General features: G+C 44.3%; 1 protein-coding gene across 19 annotated transcripts in view; it reads right to left on the bottom strand.

Annotated features, from left to right (window-relative positions):
- Positions 1-23,667, bottom strand: part of ehmt1a (euchromatic histone-lysine N-methyltransferase 1a) — a 182,477-nt gene that overhangs the window by 46,120 nt on the left and 112,690 nt on the right. For 13 of the 19 annotated variants that reach the window (XM_061278714.1, XM_061278713.1, XM_061278711.1 and 10 more), the window contains 3 exons: positions 14,972-15,126; positions 9,413-9,497; positions 260-381 (listed from right to left, as the gene is read on the bottom strand). In XM_061278714.1, coding sequence (XP_061134698.1) covers positions 260-381; positions 9,413-9,497; positions 14,972-15,126 — 362 coding nt within the window. Of the gene's footprint in view, positions 1-259; positions 382-9,329; positions 9,498-14,971; positions 15,127-23,667 lie in introns of all 19 variants that reach the window. The other 6 variants (XR_009714438.1, XM_061278712.1, XM_061278718.1 and 3 more) reach the window with 3 other exon arrangements.

Consider the following 23,667-nt stretch of genomic DNA (forward strand, 5'->3'; position numbering starts at 1 on the left):
TGTCACCCAGTGAGGAGTATAATGCAAATTAAATTAGTTTTAGCACCAATGACATGAACTTGCTCATCCTTCCTTGTCTGTTGTCTCTCCCTTCATGTCTATTCAAGTCGGCAAAACTTCTCTCTCCTTCTCTGAGCTGCAACAAAGCTAAATCCTAAAACTTGTTTGGCTAATGCTAGCTGGCGGTTATGTTCCCGTCGCCAATGCATGTGCTTTGAAAATAGGACATAGCTTGCTGCTTCTAGAAAAAGGAAACTACCAATCCGGAGGCAATGTCCCCAATGTCCATGTGATGTTGCAGAGGCATGTCAACCAGGAAACACCCACACGATACTGAGCCTTAAAAAACTCCAGAAGGATCTCATAGCAGATGGATTTCACCTACAGATGTGTCAAATATCAGAGTAATTGTAAAAAAGACAATCAATTTTACAAACAGTCAATGTATACTGAACCAAATTCCATGACCACAAAACGTGATAAAAAACGAACTGTGGATTTCGGGAACCATTTCACCACAAAGAACAAAGGTGGCAAATTCAGGTCAAATAAAGCTTGTCACACAATTCAGGGTTACTTCTCCTTCTATTACCGTAATTTTCGGACTATAAGTCGCGTTTCTTTTCATAGTTTGGGTGGGGGGGGCGACTTATACTCAGGAGCGACTTGTATGCTAACGTGACATAAACACAAACTAAGAGCTGAGAACGGCCCTGACGTAAAATTCAGAGTTATTCAAAAAACCATTACATAAATAACACGTTAATAAAACCATCTGTAACTCCCTCTCGTATATAAAAGACAGCTTCGAGTTCTTTTGTTACACTGATCCGTTTATCTTGACTTTGACAGACCTGGCTTATTAGCTGCATATACAGCCGTGAGAGGTGGTCAATAAGGCTTAAGAAACTTATAACTATAACTTGGGTAGTCAACAGCTTAGAGAAACTGGCCTTTTCTAGCGGAGATCTTGCTCGTGGGCCGTCACTAAGACGGGTCTGAGTGAAACGACACAGAAAAATGTTCCGCCTCGTTGATCACCATTAATAGGCATGAACAAAAATACTTTAAGCTGAAATACTGCCTCAGATTCAGTTACACTCCCACCAAAACATATCAACTGTACTGAATATGATTTTCAAATTACTATCCTGTGACCTTTGTTCCATTTCTGTCTCTGCTGGAGGTTCAGGAGGTATTCCTTCTTCCATCTTGTCCAGAAGTGGTTGGCTAGTAGTTGAACTCGACGCCATCTCTTCCGGAGGTACAGATTGGCCTCGCCCTTGACTGGTATCTCCTTGTGACTCTGGAGTAGCGGTATTTCTTGCGAGAAAGCTGCTTCCTGAACCATCTTGATTATGGTCAGCTCAGCTTCTCTCCTTTCCTCTAAACTGGTGGCTTCACAGGACCTTGGCTGGAGACCTTTAACTTCCTTCACATGGCGTTTGAGTCTGGCGATAGCTTTCACCATTCTGGACCAAACAGAGAACTTGTGCAATCGATTCAGCACCGACCTAACTTCTTTCGCCTGGGTGTCGAGAACCTGGACTTTCTTAAGTTCTGGGTCGTCGCTTGCAATCTCTCCCACCTTGACTTCTCCACTTGGTAACTCCTTCTGCCAAAGACGATCTGGGCCTGTGAACCAGTTGGAGGATATTAGCTGCTCTGCTGTGAGACCTCTTGAGGCGTGGTCAGCTGGATTGTCTTCTTCTGGGACCATTTCTGCATCACCACGGCTAATGGTCTCATCCATGAAAGTCTTGTGGTCTTTGTAATATTGATGATTTCTTTTCATTTTCCTTTCAAGGCACTTCAGGCGTTGAATAGCACAGATCTTGTTATCGGGTAAGTTCGGCATTTCATAATGTCCGTCGCTCTTTAACTTGATGCCAGTTTCCATTTCTGACAGGAATTTTAAATCCTCTTGAGAAAGGGAACTGGCCTCTGATGACCTTTCAATGAAATCAGACTCCAGCATCTTCATGACATCTGCAGGTAAGATAACCTTTTTTATCTGTGTTCTATAGACATAGTGAACTTCACTTGTGAGGTCTGATGAGGACGGTAGCCCTGGCATCACTTGCTTCGCTATCACTTGGTGACTCATTCCAATTGCATCTCCATAGTTGAGATGGGGGTTACCATATCCCACCACACTCCAGCCCAAGTCTGTTCTCTGTGCAAACGACTGATGCTCTTCCCCAGGCACCACTTGTCTTGGTATAAGGGCCTGAGCACAGTTGTAGCCGATTAACAGGCCAACATCACAGCTTTGCAGAGGAGCAATCTCATCAGCAATGTATTCAAGATGAGGCCATGCCTTTGCCGTCTCTGGTGTGGGAATATAGTCTCCGTTTGCAGGAATAAAGTCAAAAGTCAAAGTCAAAAAGTCAAAGTCTGCTTTATTGTCAACGTCTTCACATGTCGAGACACACAAAGAGATTGAAATTACGTTTTCCCTATCCCACGGTGACAAGACAGATTACACGATAGACATACAAGTAAACGACGCAATATAAAAAACAAGAAGGCACAAACAATAAATAATAAGAGTAATAATAAATTAACAGATAACAACAAATAAGAGCCAGAGTGCATACAGACAGTAAAAGTACAGGACGCTACGCAGAACGGGGAAGCGAGTTCAGGATCCTGACAGCCTGGAGTATGAAGCTGTTTGAGAGTCTGGTGGTGCGGGAGCGCAGGCTTCTGTACCTCTTCCCAGAGGGCAGAAGCTCGAACAAAGAGTGAGCGGGGTGACTCACATCACTCACAATCGTGGTCACCTTGCGGGTGAGATGGGAGGTGTAAATGTCCTTCAAGAAGGGGAGCGAAGCACCAATAATCTTACCAGCCGTGTTCACTATGCGCTGCAGGGCCTTCAAGTTGTAGTCAGTGCAGCCGCCACCCCAAACAGCAATACAGCTGGAGAGGATGCTCTCAATGGTGCCGCGGTAAAATGCGCTCGCTCGCCTGAGTTTCCGCAGGAAGTACAGGCGGCGCTGGGCTTTCTTTGCCAGTGATGCGGTGTTGGTGGACCACGAGAGATCCTCACTGATGTGCACCCCCAGGAACTTGGCGCTGCTCACTCTCTCCACCACAGCACCGTCGATGGTCAGCGGCAGGTGTTGGGTGTGACCCTTCCGGAAGTCCACAACAATCTCCTTGGTCTTGTCGACGTTCAGCAGGACGTTGTTGTCCCTGCACCACGTGGTCAGAAGGTCAACCTCCAGCCTGTATTGAGTCTCGTCTCCCTTGGTGATGAGACCCACCAGAGTCGTGTCGTCAGCAAACTTCACAATACGGTTGTCGCTGTAGGTTGCAGTGCAGTCATGCGTCAGGAGGGTGAAGAGCAGCGGACTGAGCACGCAGCCTTGGGGGGCCCCCGTGCTCAGCGTGATGCTGGCGGAGATTTTGTCGCCAACACGTACTACCTGTGGCCTCTGACAGAGGAAGTCCAGTAGCCAGTTGCAGAGTTAGGTACTGAGGCCCAGCGCGTCAAGTTTGCTGATGAGGCGTTGTGGCACAATGGTGTTGAAGGCAGAACTGAAGTCCACAAACAGCAATCTCACATACGAGTCCCTTCTCTCCAGGTGGGTGAGGGCCGAGTGGAGGGCAGAGCAGATGGCATCGTCAGAGGACCGTTTGGCTCGGTACGCGAACTGGAAGGGGTCAATGAAATAAACTCTCTTGAGTACGTCACTGGCAGAGGAATAAGCTTGCCCGAATAAAATCCTCGTACTTGTAGACCAGTCAGTTTTCTGGCAGGACACGATTATGTTTCTCGAAGCCAGTGTTGAGAGCTTTAACTGAACTGGTGCACTCTTTGTGTTGAGAGCCTTTACTGCCTCCTCAAGGACAAAGGTTGAGTCACTTTGTGTGTCAAGGAGTGCATACACAAGGACTTCACGATCTAGCTTACTATCAGATGACAGCCACACTGGAATTATTGTGGAAGTATGCGTGTTCACGGTATTCTGTACAACTCTATTTGTTGTTGCCTCATTTGATGGTGTTTCTGCCTCCTCTTGTGGCTGTTCATTTTCCTTCTCTTTGGGCTTGTCACTGTACCTTGATCCATAAGGCTTTGTTGACATTCTTTCTTCCTTGGTGCGATCATCATGAAGGCAAGTTGGATGTCCTTTCTCACAAGTATCACATGTGTTTCTTTCACCACAGTCCTTGGAGCGATGATCAGGCTTCAGACAGCCGAAGCACAACTTTCTTTCTTGAACAAACTTGACTCGTTCTAAGATTGTCTTCTGCATGAACCTCCGGCACCTTTGAAGACTGTGTCCGACCTTGTCACAGAAGATACAGTTTGTGGGGACGGCTTGTCCATTTGAGCTGGTTGCAAAGACCTTTGCTTCAGGACCTCTGTTTCCCTTCTCCAAAACTCTTTCCGTTGGTTTCAGAGCATGGAGAGATGTAATAGGACTGCATGCAATTTTGGCTTCACGCGTGAGGAACTTTACAAACTGTCTGAAGCTGGGGAACATGTGAGTTTCTTCTTCTATTTTAATGACTTTTCTGTTCCATCTTGAGATCAACCAATCTGGTAGTTTGGAGAGTATTTTCTGGTTCTCGTTGCAGTCATTTAGTACTTCAAGACCTCTGATTTGAGACATGGCAGACTCACAGCTGCGCAGGAAGTCAGCAAGTTCTTGAAGCTCCACACTGCCTTTGGAATTTATCTTGGGCCACGAGTCGATCTTGTCTCTGAAAGCCTTGGCGATTAGGAATGGATTGCCATATCGTTCTTCTAGCGTTTGCCATGCTGCATAATGGGCGGACTCAGAGCCCAGCAAGAAGTAACTTTCTATGGACCTTTTGGCAGCTCCCCCCACGTACTTGCGAAGATAATATATTGTCTCTTCTGCGGGAATATTCTTTCTGTCAACGAGCGTCTGAAAGGACACCTTCCAGTCATTGAACCTCAGTGGGTCACCATTGAACACGGTGGGTTCAGGTAGGAATGCGACTCGCACTGATGGATTCTGCAAGTGCTTTGACAAGAGCTGACGTGCTGTCCTCAACTCTGTCCTTTTGCGTTGTTAGAGAACGTTGTAATTCTAGTATTGGTGGAGAACGGTTCTGTGGCGAACTAGTTTGAGACTTAATTTCTCTCTTCACAGAGACACGACGATGTAGAAGTTCATTTATTTTTCCATCTGAGCAGTTGCCCTTAGACACGTGACCTGATCCTTCACTCTGGTCATATACTTGTTGCCGTGCCTTAGCAGCGTTTAGCTTCTTAATAGTCTTCAGTCGCTCTAGTTCTCGGCGTTTGGCGTATACCACTCTTTGTCTCTGCCTTTTCAGCCTCTTGTTTGGCTTTTAACTCAGCAGCTTCTGCTTCCAGTTTCTGAAGCTCCTCAATACGATGTTCTTGTTCCAGCATGACCTCTAAGGCAGCTTTGTTAGCAGCAACCTCAGCAGCTGCACTTTTCCTGCTTGCAGAGGAGGATTTAGTGTGGTAAGAGGTAGTGCTTGTCTCATGTGAGGCTACGGACAGCCTGTCATCGAGTATTTGTTTTTCATGCCTTTGACCTTTAGCCCTTTTCTCTAGAAGGTCCATCGCTTCCTTGACAATCGTCCCTGTCACTACTTCACAGGTGTCAGCTCTACGACGTGTTTCATTGTCAGGAACATCAATGCGTCTCCACTCATAATACACATCATTCAGCCTCTTAGATGCATTGCATACTTGAGTGATATATTCATTCAGGTGCTCATCTGAGTACCTTCTAGTGTCTCCACGAAGCGCTTGTTTGGCCACTTTAGTTGCATCCTTCCACTTGTCATAGCACACACTGAAACGATGTGCAACTCTTCTTAATTGCTCATCGTGCAGTTCTTGACCCTTTTCTGTCCTATTGCAGACTCTTTGGCCTAGTCGTGGCTCTTCTGAGGTAGTCGGGTTGCTGACCAATGTGCCATCACTGACTTGTGGCTGCGAGTCTGCGCCCTGCACACTTTCATGCTTTCTGCCACTCTCAGACATCTTACTTAGTTTATGTTGCTCACTGCTGTCTTCTGAAGCAGTAAGTTCTCACTGTAACTCCCTCTCGTATAAAAAAAGACAGCTTCGAGTTCTTTTGTTACTGATCCGTTTATCTTGACTTTGACAGACCTTGACAGACCTGGCTTATTAGCTGCATATACAGGCGTGAGAGGTGGTTAATAAGGCTTAAGAAACTTATAACTATAACTTGGGTAGTCAACAGCTTAGAGAAACTGGCCTTTTCTAGCGGAGATCTTGCTGGTGGTCTGTCACAACACAGAAAAATGTTCCGCCTCATTGATCACCATTAATAGGCATGAACAAAAATACTTTAGGCTGAAATACTGCCTCAGATGCAGTTACACCATTTGCGTCATTCCAAGTCATTAAATCCATCAATCGTCCTTTGTCAACAATGCGTGCGCGCCGCTGACGGCTCTTGCACTTCAAAATATTCCACAAGCCCATATAACGATATATAAATTATATATCAAATAATTATTATATAAGCAATAATGTTATCAAACCATCTGTGCACTCTAAATCATTAAATCCATGGATCAAATTCCTCGTCCTTTGTCAACATCGTCGCGTGTGCGCCCTGACGTCAGCCTCGTCGTTATTCCACAGATCTACATTATAACTATATTGGAGCGTTAACAAAGTTCAAGGAAAGACGTGGGTTTGGTAAACTGGTCTTTATTTAACAAAACAAACTTACAGGCGTGTGGCGGCGTGGACTTCCAGCCACAGAAGTGAAAGAGAGCTCCATAGAATAGGACGGGGCGTGCGTAAAAGCCATGACCGAGCCCCAGCCACCGTCCTCGGACAGCTACCCGGCCGAGCGCCGGCGCCCGACTTCAATCCACGGAAGTGAAAGAGACCTCCGTCGAGTGACGCGCGAGCAGCCCTTCAGCAAAGCGCCAATCACTTGTGCTTCTTCTTCTATTACTACTTTGGGATTTGGCTTCATAGAGATACATAGAAACACTAGATGATCGCTTTAGCTGGTTGACGACGTGCAGACCTGTCCACCATCTTGAACCGGGAGTCACGGGAAATGGTCATGCTGACGTCGCGGTCGTGCATCAGCAGCGCGGCGGTTGTTTACATAAAGGACAAAGATCGACTCGTCCAGGGACGGTGGATGGGACTCGGACAATGCTTTTACGCACGCCCGGTCCTACTCTACCGAGCTGTCTTTCACCTCCGTGGATGGAAGTCGAGGGCCGGTGCTCAGCCGGGTGGCTGTCCGAGGACAGTGGCTGGGGCTCGGTCATGCCTTTTACGCACGCCCGGTCCTATTCTATGGAGCTCTCTTTCACTTCCGTGGCTGGAAGTCCACGCCGCCACACGCCTGTAAGTTTGTTTTGTTAAATAAAGAGACGTTTACCAAACCCACGTCTTTCCTTGAACTTTTTTAACGCTACAATATGGTTATATAGTAGATCTGTGGAATAACGACGAGGCTGACGTCAGGGCGCACGCGCGGCGATGTTGACAAAAAACGAGGAATTTGATCGATGGATTTAATGATTTAGAGTGCACAGATGGTTTGATAACATTATTGCTTATATAATAGTTATTTGATATATAATTTATATATCGTTATATGGGCCTGTGGAATATTTTGAAGTGCAAGAGCCGTCAGCGGCGCGCACGCATTATTGACAAAGGACGATTGATGGATTTAATGAATTGGAGTGACGCAGATGGTTTTATTAACGTGTTATTTATGTACCGTTTTTTTCCGTGTATAGTGCGCCCCCATGTATAGTACGCACCCCTAAAAATGGCATGCTGATGCTGGAAAAAAGCTTGTACCCATGTATAATACGCACCCAATTTTTATGAATTTTTTTTAAAAAAAAATTTTTTTTTTTTTTTTTTTTTTTTTTTAAGTCCCAATGATCGTCACACACGCAGGGAGGCAATGGGTCCCGTGTTTGAAGTGAACAGCAGAGAAGAAAGGAACAAGGCAAAGTGTTGTGAAATAAAATATTACCTGTAATACGGATTTAGGTAGAGAACTGAACTCTCGCTCTTTATATAGCTGACGTGTCTTGCTCATCCGTTCTGCGCATCTGTAATGGCGGCCTCCGTATGATATCCGGTTTGCGTGTGTGCGAGAGCGAGAGAGAGAGAGAGAGAGAGAGAGAGAGAGAGAGAGAGAGAGCGCAAGAGAGAACGCTCAACCGTAGCGCGCCGCCGACCGCCCAACTGCACCGGGCTGGTCGATTATTGTGACAGAGCCGTCGCTGAAATTTAGAAGATATTTTTAAAGTCCTGATGTACTTTCTAAAATTTAAGTGGACCTCAGTGCGCACTGCGCAGGGAGCTTAATTTGGTGCGGTCGCGCAACCGCAGCGCGCCGGGCGCTCACTGTCGCATTGCTTAAAGAGCGCCTTTGTGTTTTAGGATGAACAGCAGAGACCAAAGGAACAAGGCAAAGTGTTGTGAAATAAAATATTACCTGTAATACGCATTTTGTTATTTGCTGATTGAAACTGCTAATTAAACTGTGAATTGAAACTAATAGGAAGAAAACAACTCTCGCTCTTTATATAGCTGACGTGTCTTGCGCATCCGTTCTGTGCATTTTATTTCACAACACTTTGCCTTGTTCCTTTCTTCTCTGCTGTTCACTTCAAACACGCTCCATGCGACCGCAATGCTCTCGTATCAGACGCTTGCTCGATCACCTGCTCGGTTGCTGTCCCGTGCGCGCACGAAGCGCGGTGGTGCGTTTACGGGCAGTCGGAGAAATCAACGCCAACAAAAAAAATTACATCCAGCCTAGTTAAGACCATACCAAAGACTATAAAAATGGGACCCATTGCCTCCCTGCGTGTGTGACGATCATTGGGGACTTGAAAAAAAAAAAAAAAAAATTTAAAAAAAAAATGAATTTTTTTTTTTTTTTTTTTGTACCCATGTATAATGCGCACCCCAGATTTTAGGACAATAAATTAGTTAAATTTTGCGCACTATACACGGAAAAAAACGGTAATAGTTTTTTGAATAACTCTGAATTTTACGTCAGGGCCGTTCTCAGCTCTTGGTTTGTGTTTATGTCACGTTAGCATACCTATCGTTTAGCCTGTTGTTGCTCGTTCATGACTGTTCTTGGTGTTGGATTTTGTCGAATAAATTGCCCCCCAAAATGCGACTTATACTCCCGAGCGACTTATATATGTTTTTTTTTCGCTTTTTTGGGCATTTTATGGCTGGTGCGACTTATACTCCGGTGCGATTTTTAGTCCGAAAATTACGGTACTTGTTACTAAAATCAGCATTTCATTTGTGCGTACACATAAGTACTCACCTTAAGAGTATCTGCTCTCCAAGACAGTCCTGGTTCATCCTAGTATCAATCATATTTTTGCTTGCATTAATGGCCAGCCATACCTTTGAGCCATTGATGCAACACTCCAAAGCAGTTTGTCCTTCTTTGTTCTTGTGATTCAGGACAACTCCATTAGACAAAAACAACCTGCAAATTAAACTGAAATCTGAGAGCTACACAGATTTTGACGCTCTCAATCTGAAAGCCAAAAAACCCCAGTGTGAAAATATATTGAAATCGGTTGAAAGTGAGTAAAACCTTGATTTTACGCGGATTTTGGCGTCCAGAATTTGGGAGTCGCTTTAACCCCGAAAGCGTGTTATTTAGAAAGTCTGGAAAGCATATTTTTAGGCAGCAGAAGGCAACCTTTGTCACTTTAATTTACATCAGGCATGTTGTTGGGCAGTTAAGAGGTCCGTACGCCATTTGTCACCGTGAATGCTTCTTCTACATCGACGTTTGTTGACATTTATATTAAAAGAGAAGATATATCCAGATGACAACATCAAGCAGATTGAGTAAGTCACTCTGATATGTGAATTGGATGGAAGAGAGATTAAAGTAGCCACTTCTACATTCTACGACATGGACTTCAGGGGAAATGTAAGTCAAGTGAACCCTTACCAATTTCAATTGAATGCATAACGACGTGTCAACAATTCATATAAACAGATTATTTCGTTCAGACAATAAAAATTTAAGTTGTTACCTGCTGACAGTTTCGACTGATACTCCAGTCTTCTTCAGAGCCGTCATTCAATGTGCTGCTGACGTGTCATTTATCAATTGACCGGCTCGGCGGCCGCTGAGCCGGTCCCTCCTCCGCCTTTGGCGGCCTTCAGAGAAGGGAATCCCAGGTGTGTGATAGAATATACGCCCCCTCATCTCTGTTGATGGTCCCGCTTGCTCGCTTCCTTATTTCTATGGCCTCCTTGATCCACCTCTTTAGTTTGTTAGATTCTGTTGTTATGATTTTCCCCCATCCCAGTCCATGATGTGGGTGTTTCTTCTGCAGTGGTCTGTAATGGCTGATTTTAGATTTCCCTGTTCTGCTTTTTCTTTTTGTGTCCGTGTAAATCGTCCCACTGTCTCCTTTTCCTTGTTAGGGTTAGGGTTCCTTTTTCCTTATGTTGAATGACCTGCCTGTTTCCCCAATGTATATTTCGTTGCATGACTTGCATGGTATTTCGTAGATAACATTGCGTTTTTGTTCTAGTGTTATTTTATCTTTGGGATGTAAAAGTAGTTGTTGGAGTTTGGTGTATGGTTTGATGGCTGTATTGATATGATGCTTTTTCATTGCCCGTTGTATTGGTTCAGTTATCCTTTGGATGGATGGCAAGATTACAATGTCTGGTGTTTTCTCAGTCTCTTGTGTGGATTTTGTTTTCCTTTCCCTTGTCTTGTCCTCTTTGTTTTTGACTTGTTTTCCTTTGTTTATGGTCAATCTTGGATACTGGCAGAGTGTGAGTGCTTGTTCAATGTGTCTTTCTTCCTCCTGTTTGTCTTTCTCTTCTGTTATGATGGTGGTCCGTTCGTATAATGTTCTGACTACTGATAGTTTGTGCGCTGTAGGGTGTTCTGATGTCCAGAGGAGGTACTGGTCCGTGTGAGTGGGGTTTCTGTACACTGTGATCTTGATGCTGCAGTCATCTTTGTGGTGGATATTCATGTCCAGGAAAGATATAGTCCGGTTTATCTCCTCTTCGTGTGTGGCCATCGTTCCAGTGGCCAAGAAGCCCGCCATCACAGGTTTGAATGACTATAGACCTGTCGCACTGACATCTGTGGTCATGAAATCTTTCGAGAGGCAAGTGCTGAACCACCTGAAGGATGTCACGGGCCCCCTGCTAGACCCCCTTCAGTTTGCCTACCGGGCAAACATTGTCAGTGGATGACGCGGTCAACATGGGACTGCACTACATCCTGCACCACCTGGACACCCCAGGAACGTACGCCAGGATCCTGTTCGTGGACTTCAGCTCAGCGTTCAACACCATCGCTCCTGACATCCTCCAACAGAAGCTCATCCAGCTTGCGGTGCCTGCCTCCACCTGTCAGTGGATCACCAGCTTCCTGACCAACAGGATACAGTGTGTGAGGCTGGGGGGCATCACATCTGACACCCGGACCACCAATACTGGAGCCCCTCAGGGGTGCGTCCTCTCCCCACTGCTCTTCTCTCTCTACACCAATGATTTCTCCTCAGGTGACTCTCCTGTGAAGCTCCTGAAGTATGCAGACGACACCACTCTCATCGGACTGATCCAGGATGGTGATGAGACTGCGTACAGACAAGAGGTGGAGCGGCTGGTCCACTGGTGCAGCCAAAACCACCTGGAGCTGAAGCCGCTCAAGACCGTGGAGATGACAGTGGACTTCAGGCGAGACCCTTCACCACTTTTACCCCTCACTATCCGCAGTAATACTATTCTCTCCACAGACACCTTCAAGTTCCTGGGAACCACAATCTCTCGGGACATGAAATGGACCGGCCACATAGACTCTGTCCGGAAGAAGGCCCAGCAGAGGCTGTACTTCTTGAGACAGCTCAAGAAGTTCAACCTGCCGCGAGAGCTTCTGAAGACCTTCTACACTGCCATCATGCAGTCGGTCCTCTGCACCTCCATCACTGTCTGGTTTGGATCGGACTCCAAACAAGACAAGCACAGACTGCAACGGACAATCAGGACTGCAGAAAAGATCATTGGAATCAACCTCCCATCTATCCAAGACTCGTACCTGTCCAGGACCAGGAAACGTGCGAGGAACATCTCTACAGACCCTTCTCACCCAGGTTGCAGTCTGTTTGAACTACCATTTTTTCCCGTGTATAATGCGCCCCCATGTATAATACGCACCCTAAAAATGGCATGTTGATGCTGGGAAAAAGCCTGTACCCAGGTATAGTTTCAATGATCGTCACACACGCAGGGAGGCAATGGGTCCCATTTTTATAGTCTTTGGTATGGTCTTGACTAGGCTGGATGTATTTTTTTTTGTTGGCGTTGATTTCTCCGACTGCCCGTGAAGGCACCACCGCGTTCAGTGCGGACATGTGAAAAAAGCGTGCGGACGTGAAAAAGGCGCCTCTGTATGGGAGAGACGAAGAGGAATAAAAACACCCTTGGAAACCAAAACTTGCCCCTCGTCGTGACTCGGAGCCGCAACAAATGTTTCGGATTTGTGTAGGGTACATTGACAGCAAACGAGCAGGTGATCGAGCAAGCGTCTGATACGAGAGCATTGCGTTCGTATGGAGCGTGTTTGAAGTGAACAGCAGAGACGAAAGGAACAAGGCAAAGTGTTGTGAAATAAAATATTACCTGTAATACGCATTTTGTTATTTGCTGATTGAAACTGCAAATTAAACTGTGAATTGAAACTAATAGGAAGAAAACAACTCTCGCTCTTTATATAGCTGACGTGTCTTGCGCATCCGTTCTGCGCATCGAATCCATAGTGCGCATGCGCAGTCATACTGCCTCCGTATGACGTCCGGTCCGCGATGGAGATTAAAAAACAAACAATATTTGACAATAACACACCGTCAAGGATTTCACCATCGCATAAAACGATGTGTCGTCAATTATGAATTTTACTGACTAAGTGTGTTGGGCAGGATGGCTGAATGCGATGCGCGATTGACAACAAACAAGAAGAAAGGTGATTTCAAGTTTTATTTCGAGGGAGATTTGTCATGTCTCGTCCCCAGTTTTGCTATGTGTCTAGGTTGCCATAGTTTCTGTTTGCGTCGCCCCTCCCTTCCTGTGTCACCTCAATCAATGTAACGTGTTTTGTATTTTAGTCCTGTCTGCCCCTCGCTCACCGTCGGATTATTTCATGTGTTACTGTCATGATGTCTGTTTGGTTTCTGTTCCTGTCTTTGGTAATGTCACCCTGTCTTTTTGTTCCACGACTTTGTCGGTCAGTCCTGTTGTTGGTTTTGTTGTACCATGATTTTCTTAAAAAAAAAAAAAAAAGTTAAAAAAAATTGTACCCATGTATAATGCGCACCCCAGATTTTAGGACAATAAATTAGTTAAATTTCGCGCATTATACACGGAAAAAAACGGTACTCCCCTCCGGACGGTGTTATAGAGCTCAGTACGCCAAAACCAGCAGACACAGAGACAGCTTCTTCCCCCAGGCTGTTGCTCTGATAAACTCACACCACCCTTCTCAGTCTCAGAGTCATTACTGTGCAATAACATCCTGCTCTCCACACCTTTTTTGAATTTGTCTACACTGTTTGTACTATGTGTCCTCTCTGCATCTATTGCAGCCTGGTCATCCTGGAAGAGAGACCTTCCCATCTGTGGTCTCTTCTCAAAGTTTCTCATTTCTCCTAGCTGTAGTTTTGAGTTTTTCCTTGCCCTTTTGGGAGTTTAAGATCAGGGGATGTTTGAGAATATTTGCCATTTTTCACATGTCCTGAGTGTTGTTAGTCACCTAAATGTTGAACAGAGGGTGTGATTTACCGAAGTCAAATTCCTTGTTAGGCACCCTCAAACATGGCGAATAAGAAACTCTTGAATCTTGAATTGTATGTTGCCAGTGTTGGAGTGTGTCCAGTTTTTATTTTTTCCAGGATGTCATCGACGTATCTTTTCCAGAATGTGGGTTTGCAGAGAGTGGGTGCAGTGTGGATGGCTTTGGTTTCCAGGTCCTCCACGAAAAAACTGCTCATTATTGCAGACAGTGAGTCTCCCATTGCAAATCCTTCTGTCTGTTTGTATATTGTGTTTTAGAAATGGAAATAGGTGAATTTGGAAACAAAATTTAGCAATGTGCGGATGTCACTCACTGTCAGGTTTGTGCGTTTTTTGAGGGTCCAGTCTTCCTTGAGGCGTTCTTGTACTCTGAAGAAGACTGGAGTATCAGTCGAAACTGTCAGCAGGTAACAACTTAAGTTTTTACTGTCTGAACAAAATAATCTGTTTATATTATTACGAAGACATGATGAATCTCAATGAAATAATGTCAACAAGTCAGCTGACATAAAGCCTCTCAGAACGCGTCGTGTTTGCATATGTTGGTGACTGGTGAAATGAAATTGACGCGACAGGGCACTTCAGCTGCAGAGAGGCTGCTCATTTCTCTTAAATCAGCCACGGAGAGGCTGTGATATGTTGAAGTAGTCATAAATAGAGATGGCCATGAAAATCTTGGTGCCAATTGATTGCTGTTTTTGGACATTTGAAGTGATTGTATGTACAATGATTTTCAATGGGGAAATTGTGATCGCTTCCTTCCGTGACATAGTCAGGATGATGTGTCAAATCAAGCAGACGCTGCCCAAAAAGTGGGTGTTAGTAAGTCCACCGCCAATCTGTTCCAAAATACCGCTAAATCTCTTTTTTTTTCTCAGGGGGTAATTGGAGTACTGACATCATTTTTTAATACAGTCCTATCACATAAGTGCCAATGTTGGGCTCGGTTTACCGTCCCTTTAGAACAAGCTTAATAGGGGCTCTTGATGAGTCTAAGTCCTTTAGGCACCCCTGCTCTAAACAATGACTCAATTATTAAAATAGTGGTCGATTAATCGATTCATTTTGACAGCTCTTGTTCCAGTTATGGTCATGCAAAGCCAAATAAAGCTTTCATAGGATACTCACATTACACATTCTAGATGGTTTTCTCTAGCAGCAACATGAATTGGGAGGTCTCCATGAGCATTGGCAGCATTTTGGTCACAATGTGCATCCAGCAAAGCCTGGGTGAGACGAGCACACCCCGACAAAGCTGCCCAATGCAAGCAGACGTTCTGTTCCTATAAAAGAGACAGTATTTACATGATCTATCCGTAGTAACCAAGATAGGAACATAAATGATTCTATAGTTAATACAGTGCCTTGCAAAAGTATTCGGCCCCCTTGAACCTTTCAACATTTCGCCACATTTCAGGCTTCAAACATAAAGATTGTCAAACGCGCACTTTTTATTGAAGTGCCACCGGCTCCCCGGTAACGGGTTCAATAAGCCGGGGTGAAGGGACTAGTCCGTAGCTGACCACCCGAGTTAAATTAATTCTACCAGAATCAATCTAATTTCTATACGACGCCAATCCCTCTCAAGTCATCCGACGCACGAGCCGAGTAACTCAATTCGAGGCGAGTCGTCGAAATGACCGCGCCATAATGATGGGCCCCTTCGGTTGTCTGATGCTGGTATTACGTTACGGATATTTTTAGAGGCCTTTGTTAAGGCCTCAGGGATTTGTTGGTCTAGCACTAGTTTTGCCGAAGTAACTTTTGATATGGCCCCGCTCTACTGGGTTGAGGAAGTAGCGAGCCTAATTCCCTTTTTTCGAAGAAAAATCAAAGTACTGTTTTTTTCCATGTATAATGCGCCCCCATGTATAATACGCACCCTAAAAATGGCATGTCAATGCTGGAAAAAAGCCTGTACCCATGTATAATACGCACCCCAATTTCTTTTTTTTTTTTAAGTCCCAATGATCGTCACGCGCATCTGGGTGTGGTGAAATTTGTCCTCTGCATTTGACCCATCCCCGTGTAATTTTGACCCATCCCCTGGGGGAGAGGGGAGCAATGAGCAGCAGCGGCGCCGCGCTCGGGAATCATTTGGTGATCTAACCCCCCAATTCCAACCCTTAATGCTGAGTGCCAAGCAGGGAGGCAATGGGTCCCATTTTTATAGTCTTTGGTATGGTCTTAACTAGGCTGGATGTATTTTTTTTGTTGGCGTTGATTTCTCCGACTGCCCGTAAAGGCACCACCGCGATCAGTTTGGTTCAAATGAAAATTGCGGACATGTGAAAAAGGCGGCTCTGTATGGGAGAGAAGTTGAAGAGGAATAAAACCACCCTTGGAAACCAAAACTTGCCCCTCGTCGTGACTCGGAGCCGCAACAAATGTTTCGGATTTGTGTAGCATTGTGACAGCAAACGAGCAGGTGATCGAGCAAGCGTCTGATACGAGAGCATTGCGTTCGTATGGAGCGTGTTTGAAGTGAACAGCAGAGACGAAAGGAAAAAGGCAAAGTGTTGTGAAATAAAATATTACCTGTAATACGCATTTTGTTATTTGCTGATTGTATTAAACTATCACATTCATTGTCAGTCAAGAAGAGGACTATTCGCATCGGATCCATAGTGCGCATGCGCAGTGATACTGCCTCCGTATGACGTCCAGAGTTATGAGAGTTATGTTTACCAAGTCTGTGTTTTGAGTTCCTCCAATGAACCCTGGTCCAAGCTGCACTTGGTCGCCCTGTTCCTTTCCACATTCCATCCATGACAAGACTTTCTTCAAAAATTGTTGTACCATGCTTTTCTTAAAAAAAAAAAAACTTAAAAAAAAAATGTACACATGTACAATGCGCACCCCAGATTTTAGGAGTATAAATCAGTTCAATTTTGCGCATTATACATGGAAAAAAACGGTAGTCTAATTTAAACACCTTTGTTCTTTTTATTTATTACGGTATGATTGCATACCATAATAATTTCCTGTTAATAAATCGAATTATCAAACCAACCACAAACAATCGATTGCATATAACATACAAATTAGCGCACAACGAATTAAATGAGTATACGTATAAAACACATTTATTGAAGAAGCATGAAATAGAATTACAAATCTCAATCCTCCAAAAACTGAACAATCCCACTCACTGATATACTTGCAAATAAAATCGTACTTTTTGATTGCAAAACATAAATCAGAAAAGAAGGAAAAGGTAGCACGAGTTGGGTGTTATTTTTTGGTGGAAATAAAGTCGAGTGATCAGTTCGATTTTATTTCTAAAATTCAAATTTGGGAAATAAATTGGCCTAGAGAGGACCGACTACCCGATGACTGTCGCCCACCCAACCCCCCCTCGCGGAAATACAGAAAGAGTCGTTCCCCTCACCTAGCTCCTCACGCAAAGTTGTCCAGTCCAATTCTTTTGAGTAAACCCAAGTTAATCCAGGCCAGCGATCTTGCGTCTCACACAAAGATCTCGAAGGCTTTAGAAAAAGTCTTGAAACTCATACGGGCTTCTTCACGTATGAACGCGGTCCGGGAGAGAGCCCCGTACCTGCCTATGGCGGTCTTTTCATAGACTTCTCTGTACCCCCCACCCCCTTTCGCTGGCCTCTACACTGACCAGTTTCCCACGCTCATACACCTGCTCCTTTCGGGCAGCTGTTTCCGCTCCACTCACTATCTTCCACCAAAAATTCGGCCACCACCCCTGGTGAGCTGCTCACTTCCTCTTTTCTTTACTTCCCTTTTTATAAAAATAATACTTCAAAGTTACACTTCACTCAATTATAAAATCAAAAATCTAAACCCTTGAATCAATCTTTTAAACATTTTCTAACACACCACTATGGAAATAGTGGTGGGCCCCTTTATCTAATTGTGTGATAATATTGCTTTAAGCTGTTACAGAATATATTTCAGCCAAGCAAAGAAAATAAAATAGAAGAAAATAAAAAATACATTTGTTTCAATCTTTCAAACTATTTTTAACACACCGCCTATTCTTATAGTGGTGGGCCTCTTAGTCTAATTGTGTGATAATATTGCTTTAAGGGGTTACAGAATATATTTTAGCCAAGCAAATAAAATAAAAGAAAAGAAAAACCACATTTGTGCTTCCGTGCGTGACCCAAAAAACCGACCCCGTGTCATGCTATTTTTGCTAGTTCAGCTGGTATTGCCCCTCTTCGGTCTCCTGTAACAGTTTGGCACCATCTCTTGGAAAGTCTTGGAATTTCAGCTTTGCCAATTTATCCAATAATTCTCAACTCAAATTTTTCCACCATCTGCTGCTAAAATTTGCAATTTCAGCTTCGCCAATTTAGTCCTGTGAGCAATCCATACTCACTTTTTGCACCATTTGTCCCCCCCCACACTCCATGTTACATGACAAGATATAAAAGTTTAATTTTTTGTCAAGAATCAACAACAAGTGGAACACAATCGTGAAATGGAACAAAATGTATTGGATAATTTAAACCTTTTTAACAAATAAAAAACTGAAAAGTGGGGCGTGCAATATTATTCGGCCCCCTTGCGCTAATATTTTGTAGCGCCACCTTTTGCTGCAATTACAGCTGCTTGGGGTATGTCTCTATCAGTTTTGCACATTGAGAGACTGGAATTCTTGCCCATTCTTCCTTGCAAAACAGCTCGAGCTCAGTGAGGTTGGATGGAGAGCGTTTGTGAACAGCAGTCTTCAGCTCTTTCCACAGATTCTCGATTGGATTCAGGTCTGGACTTTGACTTGGCCATTTTAACACCTGGATACGTCTATTTGTGTACCATTCCATTGTAGATTTGGCTTTATGTTTTGGATCATTGTCCTGTTGGAAGAAAAATCTCCGTCCCGGTCTCAGGTCTTTTGCGGACTCCAACAGGTTTTCTTCCAGAATGGTCCTGTATTTGGCTTCATCCATATTCCCATCAATTTTAGCCATCTTCCCTGTCCCTGCTGAAGAAAAGCAGGCCCAAACCATGATGCTGCCACCACCATGTTTGACAGTGGGGATGGTGTGTTCAGGGTGATGAGCTGTGTTGGTTTTACGCCAAACATATTGTTTTGCATTGTGGCCAAAAAGTTCCATTTTGGTTTCATCTGACCAGACCACCTTCTTCCACATGTTTGGTGTGTCTCCCAGGTGGTTTGTGGCAAACTTTAAACGAGACTTTTTATGGATATCTTTGAGAAATGGTTTTCTTCTTGCCACTCCTCCATAAAGGCCAGATTTGTGCAGTGCACGACTGATTGTTGTCCTATGGACAGACTCTCCCACCTCAGCTGTAGTTATCTGCAGTTCATCCAGAGTGATCGTGGGCCTCTTGGCTGCATCTCTGATCAGTCTTCTCCTTGTTTGAGATGAAAGTTTGGAGGGGCGGCCGGGTCTTGGTAGGTTTGCAGTGGTCTGATGCTCCTTCCATTTCAATATAATTGCTTGCACAGTGCTCCTTGAGATGTTTAAAGCTTGGGAAATCTTTTTGTATCCAAATCCGGCTTTAACCTTCTCTACAACAGTATCTCGGACCTGCCTGGTGTGTTCCTTTGTTTTCATGGTTCTCTCTGCGCTTTAAACAGAACCCTGAGACTATCAAAGAGCAGGTGCATTTATACGGAGACTTGATTACATACAGTTGCATTCTATTTATCATCATCAGTCATTTAGGACAACATTGGATCATTCAAAGATACTCACTGAACTTCTGAAGTGAGTTTGCTGCACTGAAAGTAAAGGGGACAAATAATATTGCACGCCCCACTTTTCAGTTTTTTATTTGTTAAAAAAGTTTAAATTATCCAATAAATTTTGTTCCACTTCACGATTGTGTCCCACTTGTTGTTGATTCGTGACAAAAAATTTAAATTTTATATCTTTATGTTTGAAGCCTGAAATGTGGCGAAATGTTGAAAGGTTCAAGGGGGCCGAATACTTTCACAAGGCACTGTAAATATACAACAGGGCTCAAGAGTGTGCAGTGTGTTAGCAAATGCAGCCAATTTTTCAGTGTGTGCATGTAAAAACGTTATTCAGTTGATCTTATGTGAAAACGTATTTTAATGCTACGACTAGTACTTGGGGAGGAAAAAACTGCGTCTGTCTGCAAAACTGCACATACAAGGAGGAAGCCAGTCTGTGAACTGCATCATGTTAAATAGTTCCAGTATAAAGTAAATAAATAAACATCAGCATCTTGTGTACTTTGCCCAATTTACCGAATTTAAAGGCATGACAGACGATCTTTCAGACGGCACAGACACCAGAGCCTATTTCTGTTTTTGAATACCGCGCATGCACAGGTCCCTTCTCCCCACCCTTCCTTGTTGTTTTTAGGAAACACCTCCACACTTACATGCACGAGCACCATATTTGAATTTGTCTTTTCAAAGACGTCAAAAACCTTTTTGTACTTCAACTGAAGTGGGAACAACAGCAATGTGTACATACTCGTATTAGTTTCTACAAACTTATATACTTTATCATATCAATCAATGTGTAAATACTCTTCTTAATTGATACAAACATAGTTGCTCCATCAGAGCACAGACACAGCACACAGAGCTGGTAATTTTCCAGTACACATAAGGCACAGCTCAGTAACTCCATGACACATTGATCCAAAACATTCCGTAGATAACAGGACATTCAGGCAATAACAACAAATGTCTGCCTTATGAGGATACGTTTTTCCTTCTTTTCCCCTCCCTTTTCTTCTCTTCCTTATTCCTGCTGGCGGACACTATAAAGACTTCTGACCGGAACTAGGACATTGTTGTTTCATCTGCTGAAGTGCATTGTGTACTGACTGGCGTAAAACAACTCAACATGTTGCAAATAAAGAACCAACTGTTACTCCACCTCTTTGTTTTCCTTGCTCGACGACGGATATCTTGAACAAAACGGAACAGAACTTTCTTCATCATGACGTTCATCAGCCATTCTCACTCAGCAGTCAAGCAGGGAACACAACAACAAAGCCAGCATGTCCAAAATTTGCTGAATTTTAACCACAATACGCACTTGCGCAGTACTTGGCGCAGTGATGGGAGCAAGCATGGATAAAATAAAGCTTTTTGCCTTTTGAAGGCTGTGCTAGAGAGTGCTTCTGCTGGGCAATGACAGTGAGACCTGGAAGGACGTTATTGGACTGTCCATAACGAACACCATGCTCAAACATAGTCCATATGCGCACCAGGACACCCGAGGCCGCAGTTCGATGATCAACTTTGTAGTTGTGTCATCTAATTTGCGGCCGCATGTTTTGGACACTCGGGTGAGGGGCGGAGCTTTCACCTGATGATGGTGGTGTGTTGGCTCTGATGGTGGGGGAAGATGCCGGTTTGACCTGGCAGACCCAAACATACGACAAGAGATTGCTGGAAATGGCATAATCCATTGTCAGTAGTAGTTTCAACTACCACCTCTGGTAGAACTTTGCCCATTTCCGGGGAAGGCGGGAACTATGAGTCTGAGTGGACTCCATTGTTGAGACAGCCGATCAAAGCTGCTGCCATAAGGTGGATGTTGCCTGTCGTAATGGCGATCCCCGAACCCGCTGATGACTAGCAGTCAGGGATGCCGTAAAGTTAAATAAGAAGTCTTATCGGACCTTTTTGGCCTGTGAGACTCTGGAGGCAGCCGACATGTACCAGCTGGCCAAGCGGAACGCAGCTTTGGCAGTCGCTGTGGCAAAAACCCGGGTACAAGAAGAGTTTGGCAAAGACATGAAAAATGACTTCCGGAAGGCTTCAAGGAAATTCTGATCCACTGTCTGGCGTCTAATGTGCTGGAAGCAGTGCACCATTAACACCAACTAGAGGAATCACATGCCTCAGCCTCCCTGGTAAGGTCTATTCAAGGATGCTGGAGGGGGGTCCAGCGATCGATCGAATCTCAGATTCACGGGGAGCAGGTTTTTTTTTTTCATGCTGGCCATGGAACGGTAGACTAGTTCAACACCCTCAGCAGGGTCCTCGAGGGTCCACGGGAAAGGGGGTGTTGGAATAATTTAGCGGTGAAGCCTTGGCCTGCCAGAACTGGGGCCTTATATTTTACGAGTTGAACTTTTTTCTTATCTAGTCCCAGGGATGTCCTTTGACCCCCAATCAGCTTTATGTATTCTTCCTGTCCTTCTCTTATCTGTTTGTTAACTGCTGTAAGAGATCTTCACTAGAGATGAGCAGAGCTCCTTTGCACAGGCAAAATGTTCTTTGTTTAGTTCAAAGGAACTTCTTTCCTTTTAGTTAACTGTAGCTTTGATTCATAGATTGTTGTTGCTCTTAACTGTTTTTCTTTGTTATATACAGTTTGAAGTAGTTGCATATACGTTATCCCATATTTACTCAATGTTTGTTTAAGGAACTGCATACCAGTTACCTCGTATTTACTTAATGTGTGTGGAAGTGTTTAGGGCTAGTTACTCATTATTATTGTGTTGTGTTAGTTTACCAAGAAGATAAACTTAGCAAAGGTTTAGTTGCATTGTTCCACAGGAAAGCGGCATTCAACGTGCTTCAAGTTATCTGATCACAGTCCAGGATGAGTCAGCCAACTATGGAGAAGACAGCCGGTTGAGGAAACAGTACAGACTCTGCAATTCCAGTGCTGGGGTCAGGGGCCGACAATTAAAGGCTAAATCACACCACACTAGTACATTCCTTAGCTAATCAGTGTTGCTACAGCCACAATCTCCCCTCCCTTTAGTGTAGCAACACCTCTGTAGCCAGGGCAACCAAAACATTAAAAAGAGGGGCACGTGGAGTAAGGACTCAGAATTGATGGAGATTGTAACCGAGTTTCCTTTCTCTATCGTTCTCCTCGCGAATAAACCTATCCTAGTTGTCTTCTCCTCTTTCTTCCAGCGTGTGGTTTAATGTCTGATGGTACTTAGACCTGACAGGGGGGTTTCCAACCCCTTGATAAGGGCAGTTTGGTCCCTATAAAACCGATATAAGAGTTTGGTCCGCAGTAAGTCGAATTTGTTTCCAGTGAGGATTTGACTCTGCCAAGGCTGCCCTTTGTCACTGATTCAGTTCATGACCTTTATGGACAGAATGTCTGGGCACGGCCAAGACGTTCGGGGTATTGCTGTTGCAGTATTTTTGCAGATGATGTGGTACTATTGGCTTCTTTAAGCTGTGATCTGCAACTCTCAGTGGAGCGGTTCGCAGAAGAGTGAAGCAGTTGGGATGAAAATCAGCACCTCCAAGATGCCTTCTCCGGGTTGAGTATTAGATCCTGCCCCAAGTAAAGGGATCTTGGTATCTTGTTCACAAGTGAGGGCAAGATGGAGCGAGAAATATACAAGCGGATCGGTGCAGTGTCTACTGTGATGAGGACTCTGTACCGGTCCGTCGAGGTGAAGAAAGAGCTGAGCCAAAAAGCTGTGTTGCGGTTTCTTTGCAATGGAGCCACGACTGCAATTTACACCCGCGGCGAACAGCTGCGTTGCGTCTCCGGAAATCTCCGCTCATGAGACCAGTAGATCAAGGGGGTTCACCCGATCAAGAGTTGAGTTTACATAATAACAACCATGTAACGGTGAGCTATTTGTGAACAATAGCCATCCTTTTGTTCATATTGATATGCTTTTGGAACATTATTTGCGCGACTTTGGCTCTTCTACCATGGGTAAGTACTAGGGGTGTAAATCGCGGGTTTTGTCACGATACGATATAATATCGATACGATATTTGGCGATATCTTAAAGCCTGCTGCGATTCATTCACGATATATCGCGATATAGTGCTCTACGATCGATTTTCTTTTTAAATAAAAAATATAGAACAATATCCCGATTTATAACAATTTATACGCAAAATC

Source organism: Syngnathus typhle, linkage group LG5 (genome assembly GCF_033458585.1).
Source record: "Syngnathus typhle isolate RoL2023-S1 ecotype Sweden linkage group LG5, RoL_Styp_1.0, whole genome shotgun sequence".
NCBI classification, from domain to species: domain Eukaryota; kingdom Metazoa; phylum Chordata; class Actinopteri; order Syngnathiformes; family Syngnathidae; genus Syngnathus; species Syngnathus typhle.